Genomic DNA, 22,008 nt, shown 5'->3' on the forward strand with positions numbered 1-22,008 from the left:
ATAGTTGTTTTGTGGATTCTTTAGAGATGTATAGGACATCCAAAGCAACATTGACTATAAGCAGTAAGAAGGGGAATCCTTTGTTCTTGATCTTAGTATTTTACCATGAAATATGACTTTAGTTACAGGTTTTTCATAGCTGCTCTGTATCAGATTGAAGAGATTCTTTTCCATTCTTAATTTGCTGAACTTTTTCCAGCAAATTATGGATGAGTATTGAAATTTATTGAATGCTTTTTCTTTATCTATTGAAATAATTGTACGGTTTTCCTACTGTATTCTGTTAGTGTGGTGAATTACATATATTTTTAAGTATTAAACTACCCTTGCATTATTGAGATAAACCCAAGTTGGTCATGATGCATTAGCCTTTTAACATATTGCTCAATACAGTTTACTAAATTTTGGGGAATATTGTTGCATCTGTGTTGTAAGCAATGTCAGTCTATTATTTTCTTCTTTTGTCTTTGTTCAGTTCTGATATTTGGGTAATGCTGACCTCAAATGTCAAGTTGGGAAAGGCTATAAAAATATTTTGTGTGAATGAGAATCTGAAACAAAAAGGAAGTCGCATGTTCACCTGTGAGCTAGAAATGAATTAATAGTTTTTTCTCCTTTGAATGTACCAGGTTGTACATTCTAGAATTTGTCATGGGCTCTGAAATAATGTAAGGAGATGGTGCTCTGGCAAGAGTTATACATAGATGAAAATAGAATCAGTAGAAAGTGAGGCTAAGTCACACCCACTGGTACATGAAGTAAACTTTGAGCAATTGGTTTAGACATAAAATTATTCACCCTGTTCCAACTTTGTAAAAGCCTTTTTTTAAAAAAAAAAATTGCTTTTCTGATAACATTAAGAGGAAAACCTTAATGGCATATGTAGTTTTAACAACTTTAAAAAGGTATTATTATAACAAAAAAGGCATACACTAGGTCAATTTTTTTTTTTTTTTCTTGAGACAGAGTCTCACTCTGTCGCCCAGGCTGAAGTGCAGTGATGCAGTCTCAGCTCACTGCAAGCTCTGTCTCTCGGGTTCACGCCATTCTCCGGCCTCAGCCTCCTGAGTAGCTGGGACTACAGGCACCGGCCACCATACCCAGCTAATGTTTTTATATTTTTAGTAGAGACGGGGTTTCACCGTGTTAGCCAGGATGGTCTCCGTCTCCTGACCTCGTGATCCACCTGCCTCGGCCTCCCAAAGTGCTGGGATTATAGGCGTGAGCCACCGCACCTGGCACACTAGACCAATTTTTTTAAAGCCTATGTATAAGTTTGTAGACTTCTTACAGAGAAAAATTGATTTCCTGGATGTTACGTGTTGACTTTCATTATTTTTATTATGATGTTATTTGAAATTTATAAACATACAACTGTAAGCTCTTATTCTTGGCTTTTACACAACTATGAAAACGACACACATAAATACGAACGGACCTTTGAAAACAATGAAATGCAGGCTAATAACATTAATTTAGTGTAAGAGATAATATTATTTTGCTGAAACTAAATTGGTGCTTACAGTTTGAATGCAGTGCTCAGCTTCTCCATGGGTCCTTTTGAGTTTGGCAGGCCTGTATTACTGGGTGCCACATATTGACACCATTCTTCAGGCATTTTTCTCCATTTGAACTGTTTGTTCTTATCTCACTGGCCACTTCCTGTAAGTATTCATCTAGCTCTGTGCCTCTGTTCTTTCCCTTTTAGCTAGAGATTATAAAGTGCCATTCAACATCAATACAAATGTAAGTGCAGGTAGTGAAATTGTGTACCAGTACCCAGCCTTAAAAGTCTGATCCAGAATATGGTCATCTTAATTTGTTTTAGATTATCATCAAAAATGCATAATTTAGAAATCTAGAGAACTGTTGACTTTCAATAATATAAATCACTGCCCTTGGGCTCAATAGCAAAATATTAGAAGTCTCAAAAGCGGAGAAGGCTAGAAGTGTCACCAAGGCCCAGAGGCCCTGGTGGCCCTGTCAGGGCACATGGTGAATATTTCACTCCTGAGTCCTGGGAAGCCTGAGTGTAGAAATAGAGGAGCCAGAGAGGAGCAGACATAGCAAGAGCGAGATGGAGAAACAGTACTAGGTGTGCTTGTTAAAGCCAGGATGGATGTGCAGCTGTCAGCTTCCTGTACTCCACACCCAAGAAGGGCTCCTGTCTTGCTCATTGCCTTCTACAGCAAAATTCTTTTTTCTTTTATTATTATTATTGTTATTTTTTTATTATACTTCAAGCTCCAGGGTACATGTGCACAACGTGCAGGTTTGTTACATATGTATACATGTGCCATGCTGGTGTGCTGCACCCATTAACTCGTCATTTACATTAGGTATATCTCCTAATGCAATCCCTCCCCCTGCCCCCACCCCACGACAGGCCCTGGTGTGTGATGTTCCCCTTCCTGCATCCAAGTGTTCTCATTGTTCAGTTCCCACCTATGAGTGAGAACATGCAGTGTTTGGTTTCTTGTCCTTCTGATATATTGCCGAGAATGATGGTTTCCAGCTTCATTTATGTGCCTACAAAGGACATGAACTCATCCCTTTTTATGGCTGCATAGTATTCCATGGTATATATGTGCCACATTTTCTTAATCCAGTCTATCATTGATGGACATTCAGGTTGGTTCCAAGTCTTTGCTATTGTGAATAGTGCCCACAACAAACATACATGTGCATGTGTCTTTATAGCAGCATGATTCATAATCCTTTGGGTATATACCCAGTAATGGGATGGCTGGGTCAAATGGTATTTCTAGTTCTAGATCCTTAAGAAACCGCCACATTGTCTTCCACAATGGTTGAACTAGTTTACAGTCCCACCAACAGTGTAAAAGTGTCCCTATTTCTCCACATCCTCTCCAGCACCTCTTGTTTCCCGACTTTTTAATGATCGCCATTCTAACTGGTGTGAGATGATATCTCATTGTGGTTTTGATTTGCATTTCTCTGATGGCCAGTGATGATGAGCATTTTTTCATGTGTCTGTTGGCTGCATAAATGTCTTCTTTTGAGAACTGTTTGTTCATATCTTTTGCCCACTTTTTGATAGGGTTGTTTGGTTTTTTCTTGTAAAGTTGTTTGAGTTCTTTGTAGGTTCTGGATATTAGCCCTTTGTCAGATAAGTAGATTGCAAATATTTTCTCCCATTCTGTAGGTTGCCTGTTCACTCTGATGGTAGTTTCTTTTGCTGTGCAGAAGCTCTTTAGTTTAATTAGATCCCATTTGTCAATTTTGGCTTTTGTTGCCATTGCTTTTGGTGTTTTAGACATGAAGTCCTTGCCCATGCCTATGTCCTGAATGGTATTGCCTAGGTTTTCTTCTAGGGTTTTTATGGTTTTAGGTCTAACATTTAAGTCTTTAATCCATCTTGAATTAATTTTTGTGTCAGGTGTAAGGAAGGGATCCAGTTTCAGCTTTCCACATATGGCTAGCCAGTTTTCCCAGCACCATTTACTAAATAGAGAATCCTTTTCCCATTTACAGATGTTTGTAGATGTGTGGTATTATTTCTGAGGGCTCTGTTCTGTTCCATTGGTCTATATCTCTCTACAGCAAGTTTCTTGGACTTTGATGTCACAGGAAGACACATGAACCTGGAGCACAATAAAATATGACTCATGGTGCCAGGGTATAATGGTGTGATTTCAGATATTTACATACGGGTTTTCTGAAAGCAAGACGCATCTTCAGTAGAACAGGGAGAGTTGTTCTTTTCCTAAAATGTTGGACTTGCTTTGTGTGCCCTTTGTTTATTTATGTACAATTTTTAAAATTGTAGCAAGAACATTTTGCATGCAATCTACCCTCTTAACAGTTTTCAGTGTACAATACAATATTGATAATAATTGGCACAGTGTTGTAGAGCACGTCTCTAGAACTTATTCATCTTGCATGACTGAAACTTTATTCCCTTTGAAGAGCAACTCCCCATTTTTTTTTTCATTTTCTTCTCCAGCCCCTGGCAACCATCATTCCACTCTCTGCTTCTATGAGTTTGACTATTTTAGATGCCTCCTATGCATGGAATCAGGCAGTATTTGTCCTTCTGTGACTGGTTTATTTTACTTAGCTTAATGTCCTCAAGGTTTATCCATGTTGTCACTCATTGCAGGATTTCCTTCTTTTTCTAAGGCTGAATAATATACCGTGTGCCCTTTAGACAGGCAGCAAATACACTGCCCTATCTTTCAGTCCCACCTAACCCAACTATTCCTTGTCTCTTGTCAATTTTTTAGCCTTTTGTCTTTCCTAAATGCTTTCCTGGCCCCTATCAACTGGAGGCATATAAACAGAATGAAAGGCAGTCATAGAATCCGTGGAAGGGCTGAGGCCTGAGGAGGAACTTGCTTGGGCCTCTCATCCCACAGCAGCGCAGTGCTGGTCCAACTCCCTGCTCGCTCCAGAGAATCACTACTACACCTCATCATCAGTACTCTATGGACCACCTTACACATTGTTTCTGGAAGGTTTTTCCATCACTTCCCTCTTCCTGCAGAAACATCCTTCTAATGGGGACGGGGCTGAATTCCTGTTGTCCATTCATCCTTTAACCTCCCTGTTGGGCTTGGCCTTGGCCTGCCTGCCCAGCACGGAATGGGCCCTGCCTCCACCATGCTTTTGCTGCAGACAGCAGAGGACAGGCAGTGTGGACAGCACAGGGCAGGCAGTGTAGACAGCATTGGCTTCTCTGGTGGTGTGAGTGCATAGGTTGTGAGTTTCCTGGAGCCCATTGAAATTCTATTCAAAATACAAGCTGAATTTTTCTCATCTAGAACCTTAGTACTCACAGAGCCCACGTGCTGTCTATGGTAAGTGAAGTGGTAATTGAGAGGTTTGCCAATTTTTATGTGATTTATTCTGGTTTTCTTTCAACATCCTGCGAACTAAAACTTAAATACAGCTTTGTTGTGGTTGCTTCTTCCTGTTTAGAGAATCTGGCATAATATTTTGTCTTCTGGGCTCAAATAACCATGTAATTACTCTGTAATCATATAGTAATTAGCATGTACTATATGCATTTATTACATAATTATATTCTTGGAGGATTGTATGGCAATTATACTTGCATTCAGCATATCATGAACAAGTATATAATTTGTTGTTTTTTTCTTTTATCCTCATTTCAGTTTACTAACCCAAGGGCTGGAAGCTTATTCTCCTGTTGCCTCATATGTACATTGCCAGGCAGGTGCCTGTGTTTTGGCCTCACCTAGCACCTCCTAATTCTACATCTGTGGGAATATTAGGGGCTTTTGTGCTGCTGTAGACTCCTGGTATTTGTACTCCTAGCTTTCTCTTGTCATGAAGTCATTAAGTTATTAGCTTCAAAACTCATTAAGTTCTAGAGCCACTGGCAATGCCAGATAAATGGCAAGATCTCAATTAAAACAGAGTAGGTGAGAACACAGAGCCGAGCACTGTGACTATGCCTGTCTTTCTCTGCATTTGCAGTGGAGCACATTCCCAAAGGGAACAACTGCCTGGATGCAGCCAAGGCCTGCAATCTCGACGACACTTGCAAGAAGTACAGATCAGCGTACATCACCCCGTGCACCACCAGCGTGTCCAACGATGTCTGCAACCGCCGCAAATGCCACAAGGCCCTCCGGCAGTTCTTTGACAAGGTCCCGGCCAAGCACAGCTATGGAATGCTCTTCTGCTCCTGCCGGGACATTGCCTGCACAGAGCGGAGGCGACAGACCATCGTGCCTGTGTGCTCCTATGAAGAGAGGGAGAAGCCCAACTGTTTGAATTTGCAGGACTCCTGCAAGACGAATTACATCTGCAGGTAAGCGGGCAGCCGGTGATTAATGAGGTGACAGGGAAAGTCTTGGTGGCTGCATCAGCTGCTAAACTCCCTTTTCTGTGCTTCTACCAAGGTAGAGGAGGGAGGGGAACCCAGTTCATTTGAAGGAATTGGCAAAAATCTGACCTCTGTGTCTGCCATGGAGTTCTTCAGAAGCTGTTCAGGCCTCTGTGCTGGCGAAAGTTCCCTTCCTTAACCCAGGAATGCTTTGAGGGATGCCAGAATGAGGTAAAATGCCACTGCCTTGCCTGGATACCTCTCAGTGAGAGGGTCACCTGGGGTGCAGTGACCTCAAGGCACACACCTGCTCCTCAAGTCCTGAGGGCTGCCAGGGATTAAGTAAAGAGGAGCTGGCTGGAGCTTTGGAGGCTCTTAAGCTTCAGGGGCAGAAACCTGGAAGAGAGCAGTGAGTGGGATTGAGCAGTGTCCAGCCTTGGGGAGAACTTTCAATGCCTGGGTCTGTTCTGGACTGTTCTGTGGCTGTGAAGAGGTCACCCTCCCACTTAGCTGATCTCCCAGATCTCAGCCTCCATCAGAAACTTGATGAGCCTGGACCATGTTGTTAAAAATATTCACTTCCTTTTGCTTTTTGGCCATTTCTGAATTTACTTTGATATCTGAAGGAGTCCATGAATACACTTTCTGTGTTTAAAAAACAAAAAGCTGGCTGGGCATGGTGGCTCACACCTGAAATCTCAGCACTTTGGGAGGCTGAGATGGGTGGATCACCTGAGGTCAGGAGTTTGAGACCAGCCTGGCCAACATGGCGAAATCCTATGTCTAGTAAAAATACAAAAAATTAGCCAGGCGTGGTGGCAGGCGCCTGTAATCCCAGCTACTTGGGAGGCTGAGACAGGAAAATCACTTGAGCCTAGGAGGTGGAGGTTGCAGTGAGGCGAGATGGCACCATTGCACTCCTGCCTGGGGGACAAGAGCGAAAATCTGTCTCAAAAGAAAAACAAGAAAAACCACAGGCCTGGCACAGTGGCTTACACCTGTAATCCCAACGGTTTGGGAGGCTGAGGCAGGCAGATTGCTTGAGGTCAGGAGTTCGAGATCAGCCTGGCCTACATGGTGGAATCCCTGCCTCTACCGAAAACACAAAAGATAGCCAGGCGTGGTAGTACATGCCTTTGGTCCCAGCTACTCAGGAGGCTGAGGCAGGAGAATTTTTTGAACCTGGGAAGTGAAGGTTGCAGTGAGCAGAGATCATGCCACTGCCCTACAGCCTGGGTAAAAGAGTAAGACCTTGTCTCAAAACAAACAAATCAACAAACACAAACCACAAACAGCAGTATAGATGTAGGTAGAGTGAAAAGAGAAAGTGACCCTTCACTCTGCTCCCATTCACCCCCAAGCTTCAGGCAGTCACTGTTAACCATTTCGTGTGTGTCCTCCCAGAACTTAGTGTTGAATTCAGTTGCTGATTGAAGCAAGTAGAGTAGAGTTGGGGTATCATATTGAAAAACAACTGTACTTTGTCCCCAGGTAGAAGCCCTCAATATATGCTAAGCCAGTGGACAAGCAGATGGGAATATGACCATGTATTTGTTTCCTATTGGTTCCCCATTTCTAAAAAGCCAAGAGCAGAAAGAAAAAAAAAAAAAGTCTGCGATATTGAAGATTCTGAGTTTCTGTTCAACTTAAGTTTTATTCCGGTAGAACAGGAACCCACTCTTTCCTTAAACCAGCTGTAATAATGACCAAAGAAAATTGTAAGTCCTCATTATCTGCATAACCCTCTCATGCTGAAGACTTTCTGGGCGTAATGTTTCTCCTCCTTTCTAAAACAAGTTGGAAGCAAGTGACCTGCTGTATGAGGAAGGACTCGGATGACCAAGCGTCTTATGAACTGAGTTTGCATCTTGGGAACAAACAGGTGTTCCAGCAACACAATACAAGGACGCTTCCTCACTTCCAAGCCCCTGGTTCATTAAGGCACTCTTAGTGTGGGCTAGGAGCAGGATTGGGTGTGCTAGAAGGGTCCTGAGAAAGAGGCAGAGCCTCAGCAAGCCAGGAACCTGGGGAAGCCAATCAGTTAGGGTGTCGAAGCACCTTCTGCTGAAGATGAATAAAATGAATGCAGCCAAGAAGCTGCAGGGAGCTTTGCTCGGGGTCCAGGGATAGGATGGAGCAGAGATCTTGAAGATTTCTGGATGTGAAACCCCAATTCCTGGGGCCCCTTTAGTCTCTGAGCAGAAGGGATCCCCCTTGTGGGAGCAGGACTGGATTTCTAGGGTCTTACTTGGCTTAATGCTAGACAGGTCCTCTGTGTCTCTGTAATAAGATGTGATCTTGTCCACTGATGGTTCCAAGCCAGGAGACCTGGGCTTTCGGTCCTGCCTCAAGATGGGAAGCTGTATAGGGCAGAAATGGAGCTGTGGATGAGTATTCCATCTATGGAGTGATGGCTGGGAGGTGGGAGAGGTGGTGGTGATGGAGCTTTTCCTTCCTCTTCTCCCAGGTTTATCTTACACAAGATGGCCAGAGAAGGTCTGGGACCTCCCCTACACATATTGAGAAAGCCCATATTGAGCAGATGATTTGCATTCTCTGGCTTGTTCTTCTAAAAAGAGATAATCATTTGAGGGTTGGTGAGAATTCATTAGATCAAATTGCTTTTCTGCTAAGCTGTAGTGAGAATAGCTGGGAGTTGAGAACTTAGAGGACTCTGGAGGAGGTGATAGGAGGAACCTGCAGATAACAGGATGGTTTAGGTGCTGTCTGGGGCCTCAGATTGAGGAAGGAACAAGTTCCAGCAACTGTTTGTGACATCCTTTTTGACATCCATGACAGCAGGGAGTGGACTCAGCTGACAGCACAGAAACGTACAACAGGAAGCAGACGGCCCTTGTCTATGTATTGACTTTGCCTGATCTTCCTGGAGTGGACAGCAGCCACCGTGCACTGGGGTGAAGGAACCCTAGGCTGGATGGTGGGACTAGAGGCATGTTTGTGCTGCTGCCACATTTCTGGCTCTGGGAGAAACTCAGAGGCTGTTTAGGAATCCAGATCTAGACTGTCCTGGGGCCCTACCCAGTGAAATTTGTCTCAGTGTGATTGATGGGTTTTATACACTGTCTTGAGCCTTTCCTGGGAAGCTGAATCCATGACTTCCCTGGTGTTGCCCATTGTCAAGTGATTTAGCCCATAATTTCTTTCCAGAGCTTGGATTTATTACTCGTGATTACCCCCTCCCTGTCGGAGGTGCTAAATGTAATTTGAGCTGCTAGGTTGGCTAGCAGTGTTTGCTTCCATCACATTTTATTACTCTTGCCTTTAATTTTATGCCTTTTATCCCATCCCTTCTCAATCCATCTGTGTGAGGCCATTGCTGTTCTACCCAGAGTAGCAGCTGGTACTAGCTGGAGCTGGGGGTTCTTTGGGTCTCACATTATAGTTGCTATAACCCTAACCCCATCACTGATGTGATGACTTGAGGTCTCATTTGAATAGCCCCAAAGGGAAGGGATGGAAAGAGGGAAACCGGCTTCCTAAAAACCATATTCTTGGAAAGCTCACACTTTCAAATGCTCCATTTACATCTTAACATCAGCAACCATCAAAGAGCTGTTCAAGCTCATTAAAAGCTCCCTGAATTTAATATTTTCCAACTGAGGGCCTACAGGTTTCCTTCCCCAGGGTCCAACAGTGCCTCTGCACAGAACCTGTCTCTCTTCCGCCTTATGCCTTCAAACAGATGAGAGGCAACATTAGCTTTTCTGTTTGACTTTGTTTTCCTTTTTCCTTTTCCCTTTTAGGGAAGCTGACAGATTCCTTTCCCCTTGAGGTAGTTGGGGAGAGTCAGAGCCTGACTGTTTGGGCCTCCAAGCTTGTCTACAGAAAAGCAAATGCAGAGGTATTATTAGAAGGGTGTGATGGAATTTCAAAGCCTCACAGTCTTCCTCCCAAGCAATGTCTCCCCTGCCAGGTTTCCTCTGGTTGCTTTTCTTAGTGCCTGGAAAGATGTCAGGACTGGTTTGGGCCGAATGGAAGCATAACCTTTTGTTCCTGATGCAAATCTGTATAATTTAAACATATCTTCCCTCCTGTCTAAGCACTGGCTCGGGTGCCACAAATAAGTTCCTATCTCTTTATTGTAATTAATCGCTCAAGTACCTCAGCTATTCTTCATTACCAGGCAGTCCAGCGCCTTCCCCCTGGGCAAGTTCCCTCATGTTTTCATTGAAGAACCACAGAGGTAGACTCCAAAATCCTTTCTGCTTCCAGTGCCAAGCAAAGAGGGAACCCAAGTCTGCTAAGCAGCCCGCTTGCCTGTGGCTTTAGCTGCTGCCACATGGTGTCGCTGTTGAGAAAAAACTCAGGGTATGCTTGGTGGTTTAGTGACCTTGTCCTTCTGGGGCATTCAGCATGTGCAGCAGAGCTGCTGCATCCTTGGGTGCCTGAGTGACAACACCTAGTTTATACTCACGTATGCAGCCATTGTTTCCAAAGCATGACATTTTGCTCTGGGGAGCTACGTTCTAAGGGGTTCCAATCAGAGCCAGCCCTCCCCCTTGAACACCAGTAGCCCAGGCTCTACGTTTTCTGGCAGTGTGTTACTAGGTAGACTTGAATGCTTCTCTTTTTTCTTTTATTTAATCATTATTTTTTTGGAGACAGAGTCTCATTCTGTTACCCAGGCTGGAGTACAGTATTGCAGTCGAGGCTCTCTGTAGCCTCTAACTCCTGGGCTCTAGTGGATCCCCTCATCTCAGCCTCCCATGTAGCTGGGACTACAGGTACATGCTACCATGCCTGGCTAATTTATTTTAATTAATTATTTATTTATTTTTAGAGACAGGGTCTTGCTATGTTGCCCAGGCTACTCTTGGGCTCCTGGCCTGGAGTGATCCTACTGCCTCAGCCTTCTGAGTAGCTGGAAATTGAATGTTACATTTGCATTCCTATCGCCAATAGTGCTGGGTTGAGGGTATCTCCCTCCTTTTAGAAAGATTCTGATAATGCTGAACCTCAAAAGGAAATGGGTCAGGGGCTCTATGTTCTCGGTCCCCAAAGTTCTCTTGACCCTGCTGGAGATATGATACACTTGTTCTTCCTGGTGTCCTCCTCTCTGTCCCTATAGTCTCCAAGAGTGGTGGCTTTGATGAAATCACCATATATGGTTTTCCCATTCCCCAGGGATCGAGGACCCTGTAATTGTGTCCTGTATGCCTGGGGGATTTTTAGCAGAACCAAGAAGGCCTTCTTTGGCGTAACTCCAGGAGAACAGCACATGCAATTTCCAAAATTCTGCCCTCACCAGCACTGCATTTGCCACACTGGGGTTGACCCCGTGACACTTAGAGGAAATGTAATGTTGTTAGTTGGTTGATCAGGGCAGCTGGGGAAATGTGTCATAAAACCATGCAGCGAATTTCTGCTCCCATAATTGATTTGGTCTGACAGTGTTAGTGCACCTTTAAAAGGTGAGAAATGTGTTTCATTTGCCTGGAATGAGACCCCCTTTGCACAATAAACTGTGGATCTTAGAGATCAAGGACATCCTCTACTGTTTGGGCTTAAATTCCTGAGTCAAATACTGGATCCCACATCACTATATCCAGGCTTGCCTTGACATGCAGCAAGCGCAGGAGAAAATGGCTCAGAGGATAATTAATGCCTAAAACTAGATGGGTAGATTAATTTGGCACTTAATTTTATTTTACGCTGATTCATTCACAAATGGAAAGCAGCAATTAGACAATGCAAACTTTTGAACCGTGGAAAGAAAGGTTCGGGAATATGAGAAAATACAAGTAAAACATTTTCCAGTTCATTTGAGCAGTTTTCATTTCAAATGATTACATGGGTGTCTCTAGCAATGCGTTCGGAGTGCCGAATGGCTCGTTTTTAATATGCCCCACCTGCACAAGCCACCCGCCACCCTGTCTGCTCTGGGGGCTGCTGGACTCCTCTGTGCCTGCAGCAGATTCATCATATTCTCTCATCAAGACCTTGAGAGAAGAGCAAGCAGGTTCTCTGACATCTGCTACCACCCGCCCTCGTGCTCTTTGACTCCATCCTGTGGGGAGGGGCACCTTCCTGCTGGCTCTTCCAGCCTGCCCCTTCTGCCTGCACCGCCTCCTGATGTGTGGCCCTTCAGCTCCACTCAGCAGCGGCAGAGCTCTATCAGCTCGGGGTCTCAGAGGTAACCTGAGCCCTAGACCAGACAGGAGTGAGCTATGACCTGCCCCATCTTGCTTTCTATCTCATTCCTTATCTCTCTGTTGGCAGAGGTGGGTGTGAAGCCATTGGTCTGCCCCTGCTGGAGCCTGTCCCTGTCTAGTTTTACTCCCTGTTCTCCCTCTCTCCAGCCAGTCCCCTCCCTGCATCTGCCCAAGCTCAGGGTCTCTGCCTCATTTTCCTTGCTATGTCTTCCTTCACCTGCCCAAGTCCTCCCAATCACTTTTTCCACTCTTGGCTCAGAGAGAGAAAGAAGCAGGGACTCCTTGTCTTTGCATTTGCATATTGTGTTGATCATTGGATCTGTGTGGACAGATGGACTCTTGGCACCAGACCATCTTTTATCGTCTTTGAGTGTGAATGCGGATGGAAAAGGAATGGAATGGAATCCACCCAGGAGGCCCCCCGTATTTCTTTGGGGAAGGGGTGTCACAGCAGAGGGTCTCAGGAGCCATGTTCAGATCAGGCCTTGGTGGCCAAGGAGTGGGGAAGGGGATACAGTGGTTGAGGTGGGAAGAAGGGGCCTTGGGAACTGTCATGGCGGCAGAGAAGAAAACTCAGTGCCATAGAAAGGTGAGCTCTTGGGGCCTCCTGTGTCAGAGGGGTGCTGGATTTTATCCATCAAAGGTTTAGGAGAGCATCAGAGAACTCCCAGGTGGGAGCAACATGGAGGGAGGGTTGGAGTGGTAGATATAGCGGCTGGGATCCAGTTAGGAAGCTCTTGCAGTTGACCCCATGAGAAGTGATGAGCACAGAGGCCCACATGAACAGGACAGGAATTTGGGGGACCCGCTGGACACTGTGGAGGTACTGACTAAATCTTTACTGAATGAATACATTTAAAACATGACTAGATCTCAGAGAAGGGGCTGGGATATAGGGATCGGATTACAATCATCCACATAGAGGTTATCCTAAAAGATGCTTGGTAAGATTTGTCCTCTAGAGAAAGTGGGTGAGATGAGAAATGGGCCAAAGTCTGAACCTTGGGAGCACCAGGTGTATGGTGGGGGTGTCTGAAGAGGACCTAGAAGTTGGAGAGTTGGAGAACCCAGCAAAGGGCCTTGAAAAGCCAAAGGGGAACAGAGTCTTAAGAAGAAAAGGGAGATGGTCATTGGTGTCGATCACTCAGAGAGCACAGGAGAACTCAGAGGGAAACAATTTAGTACATAGGAAGTATATCCTTCCATCTGTTTCTCCCGCCCATTTCTCTCTCCTCCATTTATCCGTTCAGTTTTCCATTCATCTATCTGACCATCCATCATCCATCTGTGCATACCTTCATTCCTCTCTCCATCAATCTATACCTACTTCCATCCCCCCATCCCACCATCTATCCACCCATTCATCTATCCACTCATCCATGTATCTATCCATCCACCCACCCACCCATCCATCTCTCCCTCCCTCGCTCCACCCATCCATCCATCTGGCCGGCACTTACTGTGCTAGGAATAACAACCTGATATCTCAGCTACAGTGCAGAGAAGAAGGCAAGCACACACAGTCACGACAGCATGGTGTGACAGTCTCTGGCAGGAAGGGATGAAGTGCTGAGAACAGCCAGCTTAGTGTGGCTGTTAGCAAGGCTTCTTGGAAAAGCCGCCATCTGAGCTGGACTAACCAATGACTGGCATGGAAGAGAGTCACAAGGCAAAGGCCCAGGGCTGTGGGTTTGAGGAAGGCACAGGAAGTAAAAAAAACGAAACAACAACAACAATGCATTCACTGGGTGCTGTTGATGATCAGCACTGAGGTACACACCTCACAAACGTGATCTCTCATCAGCCTAGCCACCCTGCAAGGGGGTGATCAGTGGAGTGGCCAGCCCAAGGGTCACCCCGCTCCCACACAGAGGACATAGGAATCAACGCAGTCTTCCTAACTCCGAAACCTGGTTTCTGTCACTATTTCCAGATGACTGTCTTTCATGATGGGAATACAATGTTCTTACACTGTTCAGCCTTTACTACGTTTAGTTCCAGACAGCCAGAATGATAATTCTGGCCAGCCTCTGAATCCAGACACTCTTTATGGCTCAGTAACTAAGACAGCATCAGTGTTAAAGGCAGTTTTTAAAGAGAGGTAGAACATCATGTCCATAAGAGCCTCTTAGCGTCGTTTAAAAAATAAAAGCTACTCAGGTAATACAAGCTCATTAGGTTCTTTATCTAATTTCCTTTTGAACACTCATTGCTTATTATAGTGGTTTCTCTGTGACAGCTTACTGATTTCAAAAGGGTCGTTTCTACAAATAGGAAAAAAATACCCCTCCAGACCACTCTGGCTTTACTATTAATATTATTAGCTCAATTATTTGGTCCAGGCACATTTATTGGGCACAATCCGCTGGACAGTGAGGGTCCTGCATGTGTGGGTGGTGCACCCCCTCCCAGGCATGCACACTCACCTAGTTTGGATTCCTTAACTCCCTGCTGAACCGTCACCGGCCATCAGTGTCCTCAACCCTAACCTACCTGAAGGCAGTGGACATCTGGCACCTGGCTGTGTCTCACAGAGCAAATGAATTCTTTGCTGTCACAGAGCAACAACCAGCTCTAAATAATCCATGGTGTCACCAGTTTGGGGTCATCCAGGTGTTTCAGCTTCCTGCCTTCTCCCTGGCTTGTGGCCATTACGTGAATCATCAGGAAACCCTCCATTTTATAGATTGCATCTTGAGAGTACAGTGCTGCGCCTGTAATCCCAACTACTCCAGAGGCTGAGGTAGGAGAGTAGCTTGAACCTGGGAGGCGGAGGTTGCAGTGAGCCGAGATCGTACCATTGCCCTCCAGCCTGGGCAACAAGAGCGAAACTCGATCTCAAAAAAGGAAAAAGAGAGAGAGTACAGTGCTGGTGAAAGGGGTGGTGGACGCAAGACCTCTGGATCTTTACCAGACGTGAAGAAGAGGAGGTGGGCGGGGGGACTCCAAGGGGGTCTATGGGTCCCTGGACTCCAGACCACCTTGTTCAACTGCAGGGGGCTGAGGGAGACCTCCGCTGATCCCCTCTACTGCTCTGTGCAGCTTGTCTCTCTTCAAAGAGGACCCTTCTGCTCTGCCCACCAGCCACCTCCTGCTAGCACTCATGAAGTTCACAGGCATGCTACACCAGCTGCAGGCCCCTCAAGCCCAGGCCCGACCTAACCCAACCAGATTTCATGATCTTTTTTTTTCTAATTCCCAGGGAAGGGGGTGTTTCTATTTCCTATATATATTTCTGTTTTCAAAGGTGTTTCATCCACAGAGCAACAAATTGGGGTGCAAAAGAATAGGGAGAAGGAAGACATCAATAGCCTGTGACCCAGAGCAGTCTCATCTTTGCATGGGGAAATCTGCCCCCTTAGTTACAGGCTGGCTGTATTTAAGGAGAGGAGCATGTCCTGTGTTTAGTTAACATTCAGTGACTTAAGGAGGGCTCCGTGGAGGGCAGGGCTGGGCTGGGCCCGGCCGGGCAGTGCAACACCAGAGCACCTCCTCCCATGCGTGGGCTCATCTCACCCCGGGAGCCTGACCCTGGGAACCTGCCAGGACCCTCTTCCATACTGCTAGGAGGGTCCTCTGGTAGTCACCTCTTCCCCTGGCCTTCCCACCTGCCAGGCCAGTGTGGGCCTGGGTCTCACAGCCAGGCTTAGAATCCTGCTCTACCCAGGGAGACTCCAGACTCCCCCACACCCATCCCAGGCATTATCACAAGTGAGGATCCTGCAGTCACATTGCCATTTACATTTCTACAGGGCATTTCCAACTCAGTGAATGGGAAATTGCTCATCATTTCCAAAGGCAATTAATTATGCAGAAAATTTTGCATCCAAGAAAAACAAGAATTTAAAAGAACCATCAATGTGAAAAAAGTACCATACCATGCTGGAGTCTTGGGATTTTTTTCCCTTCCCCAGTAGTTGTCAGTGTAAGCGTTTGTGAGTTAGGTGGACCTGGGCTTGCATTGCGATTTTGTTAGTTCTATGACACCAGCTGCTGGAGGCCTCAGTTTCCCATCCATAAATGGAGATAATGACTCCATCTTCATAGGGCTGCAGTGAGGACTAAATGAGATATTTTTGTGCAAGTACATCAGCATGTGCCTGCCATCTAACCCAGAAAACTCTCAATGAATATGTCTTTCTTTCTCTTTCACTTTTCCCCACAAGTTTTTATCAGGGAGGACAAAGCTTAAGATTCTAAATGTGATATCTCCCAGAACAGACAGAGATCTTTGAAGTAGAAGTTGTGAGCTGGTGTGTTGGTACGTGCCTGTAGTCTCAGCTGCTCAGGAGGCTGAGGTGGGAGGATCACGTGTGTCCAGGAGTTCAAGTCCAGCCTGGACTACACAGCAAGACCTTGTCCCTAAAAATAATAATAATTATTATTAAAGTAGGATTTATGAGCGGGCAGATTCCCACTACTCTACACTTCTCTGCACCCACAGCACTAAACGTCATGTGGAAATGCCACATGGCTAAGCTTGATAATCACCCTCTTTCAGCCTTTGTACCATTAGGGAAAACGGAGGGGTGGAGGCGGAGGCAGAGAGAGTCTAGAGGTGTTTGGAGCATGTGTCATCTCAAGAACATTTCTGCCCAGAATATACAATTATTGGCACACAAAGATACACAGTAAGATGTGAGCAGAGCTGGCCCTGAGACTACTGGGCACAGAGTGGGGAGATTCACTATTGTCTGGACTGAATAGGCAGTGGGAGTCCTCTGGCAGCCTCTCAGCCACGTGCTTCTTCTGTGACCTGGAGTAACTGTGAATCAGGGGCTCTCAGAGGTGCTTGTGTCTGAGTCAGTGATGTGAGGGATCCAGCAAAGGGCAGCCACTGACTCAGTGAGACTGAATCTGAAGCCCCCTCCCTCTGGATGTTTCCATGTTGTGAATCACCCCGTCTTCCCCTTAGGAAGCAAAGCTGGGGGCAGAGTGGCTTGTCATATAGAACTCAGGAGCTCAGAATGTGCAGAGCTGGGGACATGGTTATAGGAACGAGTGGATGGCGGTGACGGTGGTGCGGGTGATGACGAGATGAGCAACACATACTTGACATTTACTTTGTGCCAGGCCCTGGGCTGAGCTCTTTGCAGCAACCTTGGAAGTGGGAGCTGTTATCCTCCCTGTCACTGGATGAGGAGGTGAGATCTTGAACAACTTCCACATCACCCAAGTGGTGCTGCTGGACCCAAAAGCAATGAATTATGCTGCAGGTGCAGCCCCTCTCTGCTGCCCCGCTCCACAGTCAAGGAACCCAGAGGGTCTGTGGGGCTGCGGAGCTCATGTTGCTGAATGCTGCACTGCCCATTTCTGTACACAATGCGCCTGTCTTGTAAACCACCCACAGAACTTCCAGAGACACCCAGGGAGAGTGGAATTGGATACTGGGGGTGACTTTACTTTTTACTTCTTATTTATTTTAAAACAAAAATTTTAAAATAAGGGACCTTTGGGTCTTGTCAAAATAGGGCTTAAGTGCTCCTTGGCAAACACAGTTCATTTATCATTAAAACAGCGGTTTTCAAACTTTTTGGTTTCTGGAATCCTTTACACCCTTAGAAAATTACTGAGTATCTCAACGGGTTTTTATTTATGTGGGCTAAATCTATAGGTACTTACCACAGTGGATTGAAGGTGAAAAGCAGTTTACATATTTATTACTTCATTTAAAAATAACATCAAGCAGCTCATTACATGTTACCATAAATAACAGAACATGCTTTTATTAACAATCATTATATTTTCCAAAAAAAAATTAGGGAAAAATGTGGCATTGTTATTACATTTTTACAAATTTAGCATCTGGCTGGAAGGCAGCTGGGAGAGAGAGAAAGAGAGAGAAAAAGGTCATTAGGTCTTAGTATGCTAGGAAAATAGTTTTGGTCTCACAGACCGCCTACGAGGTTCCCTGAGACTGCCGGGATCCCTGGACCTCTCTTTGAGAACTTCTGTGCTAGATGGATCAGAGTAATCTTGGACTGGAAGACTTGTGTGTGCACCAGCGCTCCTGTGGTCTCCTTGAACCAGCACAGTCTGGGGTGTGCGCCTGCCTTGTGCCCAGCAACTTTAGCCACAGTGGGTCAGGATGCCGAGGCTGTGAGCTGTCTGCCCCAGCCAAGCGCTGGAGCCCCTCCAGGTGGAAATGGGTTGAGTAATTAGAGAACCTTGCAGCATCTAGCATCAGCTGTGCAGTCACTTCAGGGCTGCTTGGCAGGCTGGAGCACTGAGCCCGGCTTGGTTTCTTGCTCTGAGAGATGCCCTCCTGACAGCTCCTTTGTAGATGGTTCTTCTCTTTTCTAGCATGCCAAAAGATTTCACCGTCATATTCAGCTTGATCAGGCCGAACTCTGAGCTGCAGTGTAAAAACCTTTGTGTCCAGAAGGGCTCAGTGGAGCTTTTCTCTTACCAAGTAAGGGTTTGGGGAGAGTGCCACAGGTCAGCCTCTGGTGCTTAGAATGCTGGCTGGTCCCTTGATGTGGGCCATCTCAGGGGCAGCCCCCCTCTGCTCTTTCTGATACATAATCATTTGCCACAGGAACAACTAAATGATGACAATGACAGTATCCCTGGGCTAACCCTTAGAATTGGAAAAGCCGGGAAGCTGGAAGTTTCAGGTGCGGGGGAGCAGCCAGCAGTTGGAATTCCTATTGGAGAGTGAGCTGGCTTCATCTAACAGCTTGGAGAGGGAATGCCGCCTCTCCAAGAATGTTCACTCCAGCAAAGGAGCTTGACACTGCCCCAGGAAACCTTTCCATGGAAATAAGGCAAAAGCGAATGCGGATACAGCTCTTTCACACTACAATATTCAAGTGAAATATTTAGTTACAAATGCGGTATTACGGCTTGATAACATTTGCTTTTTGCCTATTGGACCGGCTGGTGTTTTGTCATTGCTGGAGATTGGTTTGTTCACTGGTTCAGTTGGACCAGATTTCCAGGTGCTTTGTAGGGCCCCAAGGGCCAGAGATGAGGGAGGCGCCTGTGCCCACAGAGTGCACATGCAGGGACAGTCCCCGGTGCTGTGCCAGCCCAGCTTCGTGGGGAAGGGTGGGTCCAGGGACTTCACAGAGGCGCCTTTGCTCTGGGGTTGTGGATCTCCAGCTTTTGCCTATGTTGGGATTTGTTTTCTTTTCATGAGGTCTAAGACCTGAGAATGTGCATTTCTAAAGCATTCCCAGAGCTGCTGCTGCTGCTGGTCTGGGTTCACCATTCCATGCTGCCTTAGAGAACGTTGGCCAGCTGATCTAGGCTGATGGCTTCATCCTGCTCTCAGTTGGTTCTGCAAAGCTGAAAATGAGAAGTAGGCACCAGATGGGAGTAGGCTTAGGAGAGGACACAGGAGAGGGAGCCCCTGCTGTGGTTGGGTGTGGGCTGGCAGCCCAGGTTGGGTATGGGGCACAGAGGGCGCATCGTAGCCCAGGAAGTCAGAGCTGTGGGTAGGGACAACACATGGAAAGTTTCCATGCTGCATCAAGGTTGGGCTCTATTTGGAAGGCTGTGGGGACCACTGGAAGGGCTCTATTGCCTGCTGGTAGTTCCTCAGACACAAAGGATACTAAGACAAGCTGATGGTATCTCTGTTTAGTCACTGCCTGGGCTGGCACGACTGCAGTTGGGACCTTGCCCTCACTGCACATGAAGAAGTAGACAGTCTGTTGTCTCTAGGCTGACCTTGGCCTCAGATTGGAATCTGTTTGGCTGGGTTCTACCTGAAAATGCAAAGCAAAACAGCGGGTTTTAAGGTAATTAAATCCTTCTAAAATGGCCTTTGGAGCAGTCTTTGGTCTGGGCTATTCGAATAAGGAAGCTGCCATGTTTGCTCTACTCTTCTTGTCACTTTTTGCATGTAGAAGCACCCTTGGTTGTCAGGAGGGAACGTGGGAGGGACAGCATCTATCCTCAGTACCTGCAGTGGAGCTAGGATGCAGATGACTCAAGCAAACACACACGTGTGTTCAAGATGCAAAAGCGCTGTGATTCTGTGAACCAAGGTTGCTATGAACCCTTGCCTGTACAAGTACATGGTACATCTCACCCCTCAGTTCACAGATGGGTCATAGGCAAGGGCAGGTGGTGGATGCAGGTGGTAGGAGGTTGGATTCCATATCCTAAAGGGACTGCACCTCCTTCATCTTTGTTCCTGTCCCACCACGGCCGCCACCTTTTACACAGCATCTTACATTGTGGGTGCTTAGTGATCATGGTCATTGAACGGTTGGTTGCCTTTCGAACCCTGGGCCAGGCATGCGCTAGGTGCCAGGTTACAAAGCTGAAGATGAACAGTCTCTGTCCTGGGTTCCTGCATGCTGAGGTATTTTGAGTCCATCCTGGAAGCCTTGGGCTGAGGACTGTCTCTAGGTGGCTCCCCAGTATTCCCAGGCTTAGAGAAAGCCAGAAGGGGTGTGTTCTGGTGTACAAGACATGCCACCAAATACTCCCTGTGCATAAGATTTTATTACCAACCCATGAATGAGAGTGTCCTCTCCTACTGGTGGGCAGGAACCCTGACGTCAGACCAAACCCCAGCTGCCCTGCAGGCATGTTTCTTCTCTCTGCACCTCAGTCTCCCTGCATATAAAACACAGACACTACCAGCATCTCTTCCACAGGCAGTGGTGAGGATTAAAGCCCGTAGCCCGGTGCCTGGCACAGAGTTCAGGGCTCAGTGAAATTCCTTGTCATCATGGGCAGCAGAGGGTACTGACCTCAGGTGCATCCAGAACTTAGCTGAAGTCTCGTCCCCCTGCCAGGTCAGCTTCCCAGGCTGAGGATTCCAAAGTCTGCCTGATTCCTCTGCTCTTGTCCCCTCTTGGGAAGGAGACAACACCTGCTGCATCCCTGCCTCTCAGGGCTGTGGTTGGAGAGAGGCAGCAGGCACAGGAAGCACCTTGAGTGTGGTAACAGCAATATTGACAGGTAGCATTTCACTGTCAATACATACAGAGACACCCCTGCAGGGCAGTTGGGATTTGATCTGACATTTGGTGCTCGTGCCCACCAGCTCTGGGAAGGTTCTGCAGGTACGTCTGCTATTCCAGGGCAGATGCCCACGATGGTGGTCCCAGCCAGGCCAGCCCCTCCTGGGTTACTCTGTCTCCAGCCTCAGGAGTGCTCCCTGTGGTGAAGGAGGGCTGCTTGGGGATGTGGGTTTCTCCCCATGGTCCCAGGGAGCCCTACTTCCCAGTGTGTGGGGAAGACTTTTGTGTCCTCACTTCTTGACTTCTGGGTGCCCTCTGGGAAACACAGCCCGGGGAAGGGGTACCCAGAGAGGCAAGGCCTAGGCCCGGATGATTTCCCCGCACAGCTGTGTCGCAGGACTGCATTTGAGCCCTACTGAACAGTAACAACAGATATTATTTTTTATGTTTTTAAACTACAAGTGCTATTAACCAAAAAGAATGTCCCCTAATTCTGTCATTCTTTTATTGAACCTAGTAAAGATCACATATCCACCTAAATCAGATTTGGGCTTCTGCAGCACACAATTCACATTAAAATGGCAGCCAAAGGCCAAGAATTAAAATGAAAAGAGGGAACATTAATTCTTGTTCAGTGCTGTGCAGGCGTGTATGAGCTCAAGTAGCTGCAGCTTCTTTCCAAAACCTGGCTCTGACTCTTGCCTGCTCCATGACTTTGGGCTGGTTGTGGACCTCTCTGGGACCTCCTGTCCTCAACTGTAAAATAAGGCAAACCTGGCAAGTACGGTTACTGCACAAAAATGACACAGGTTTTAAAGCACCGGGCACAGTGACAGGTTCTATGTCAATGTAGTTGGAGCATTTAGAGTTGGGCTGCTGTTTGTCCTCATCTGTACCTGTCAATGTTGCTGAACCTTCAGCACCAAGTGTCCATGATGAGTGTTGATCTGTAGGTGACTGGAGCCTTAGTCTGTGGCAGTCAGATTCGTTCATTCATTAACTCATTCATTCAATGTTATTTAAATGATATCCGCTCTGTGCCGGGCATAATTCTAGGTGCTCTCCTTCTCTGCCTGGTGTAAGCAAGACCATCAGCAAT

The 22,008-nt window shown here is 46.5% G+C and overlaps 1 protein-coding gene across 4 annotated transcripts in view; it reads left to right on the forward strand.

Annotated features, from left to right (window-relative positions):
* GFRA1 (GDNF family receptor alpha 1) overlaps positions 1-22,008 on the forward strand; it is a 227,051-nt gene that overhangs the window by 153,117 nt on the left and 51,926 nt on the right. For all 4 annotated transcript variants that reach the window (XM_033181727.1, XM_033181704.1, XM_033181711.1 and 1 more), the window contains one exon: positions 5,464-5,800. In XM_033181727.1, the coding sequence (XP_033037618.1) occupies positions 5,464-5,800 (337 nt within the window). The remainder of the gene's footprint in view (positions 1-5,463; positions 5,801-22,008) is intronic.

Source organism: Trachypithecus francoisi, unplaced genomic scaffold (assembly GCF_009764315.1).
Source record: "Trachypithecus francoisi isolate TF-2019V2 unplaced genomic scaffold, Tfra_2.0 Contig01579, whole genome shotgun sequence".
In the NCBI taxonomy this organism is placed as follows: Eukaryota; Metazoa; Chordata; class Mammalia; order Primates; family Cercopithecidae; genus Trachypithecus; species Trachypithecus francoisi.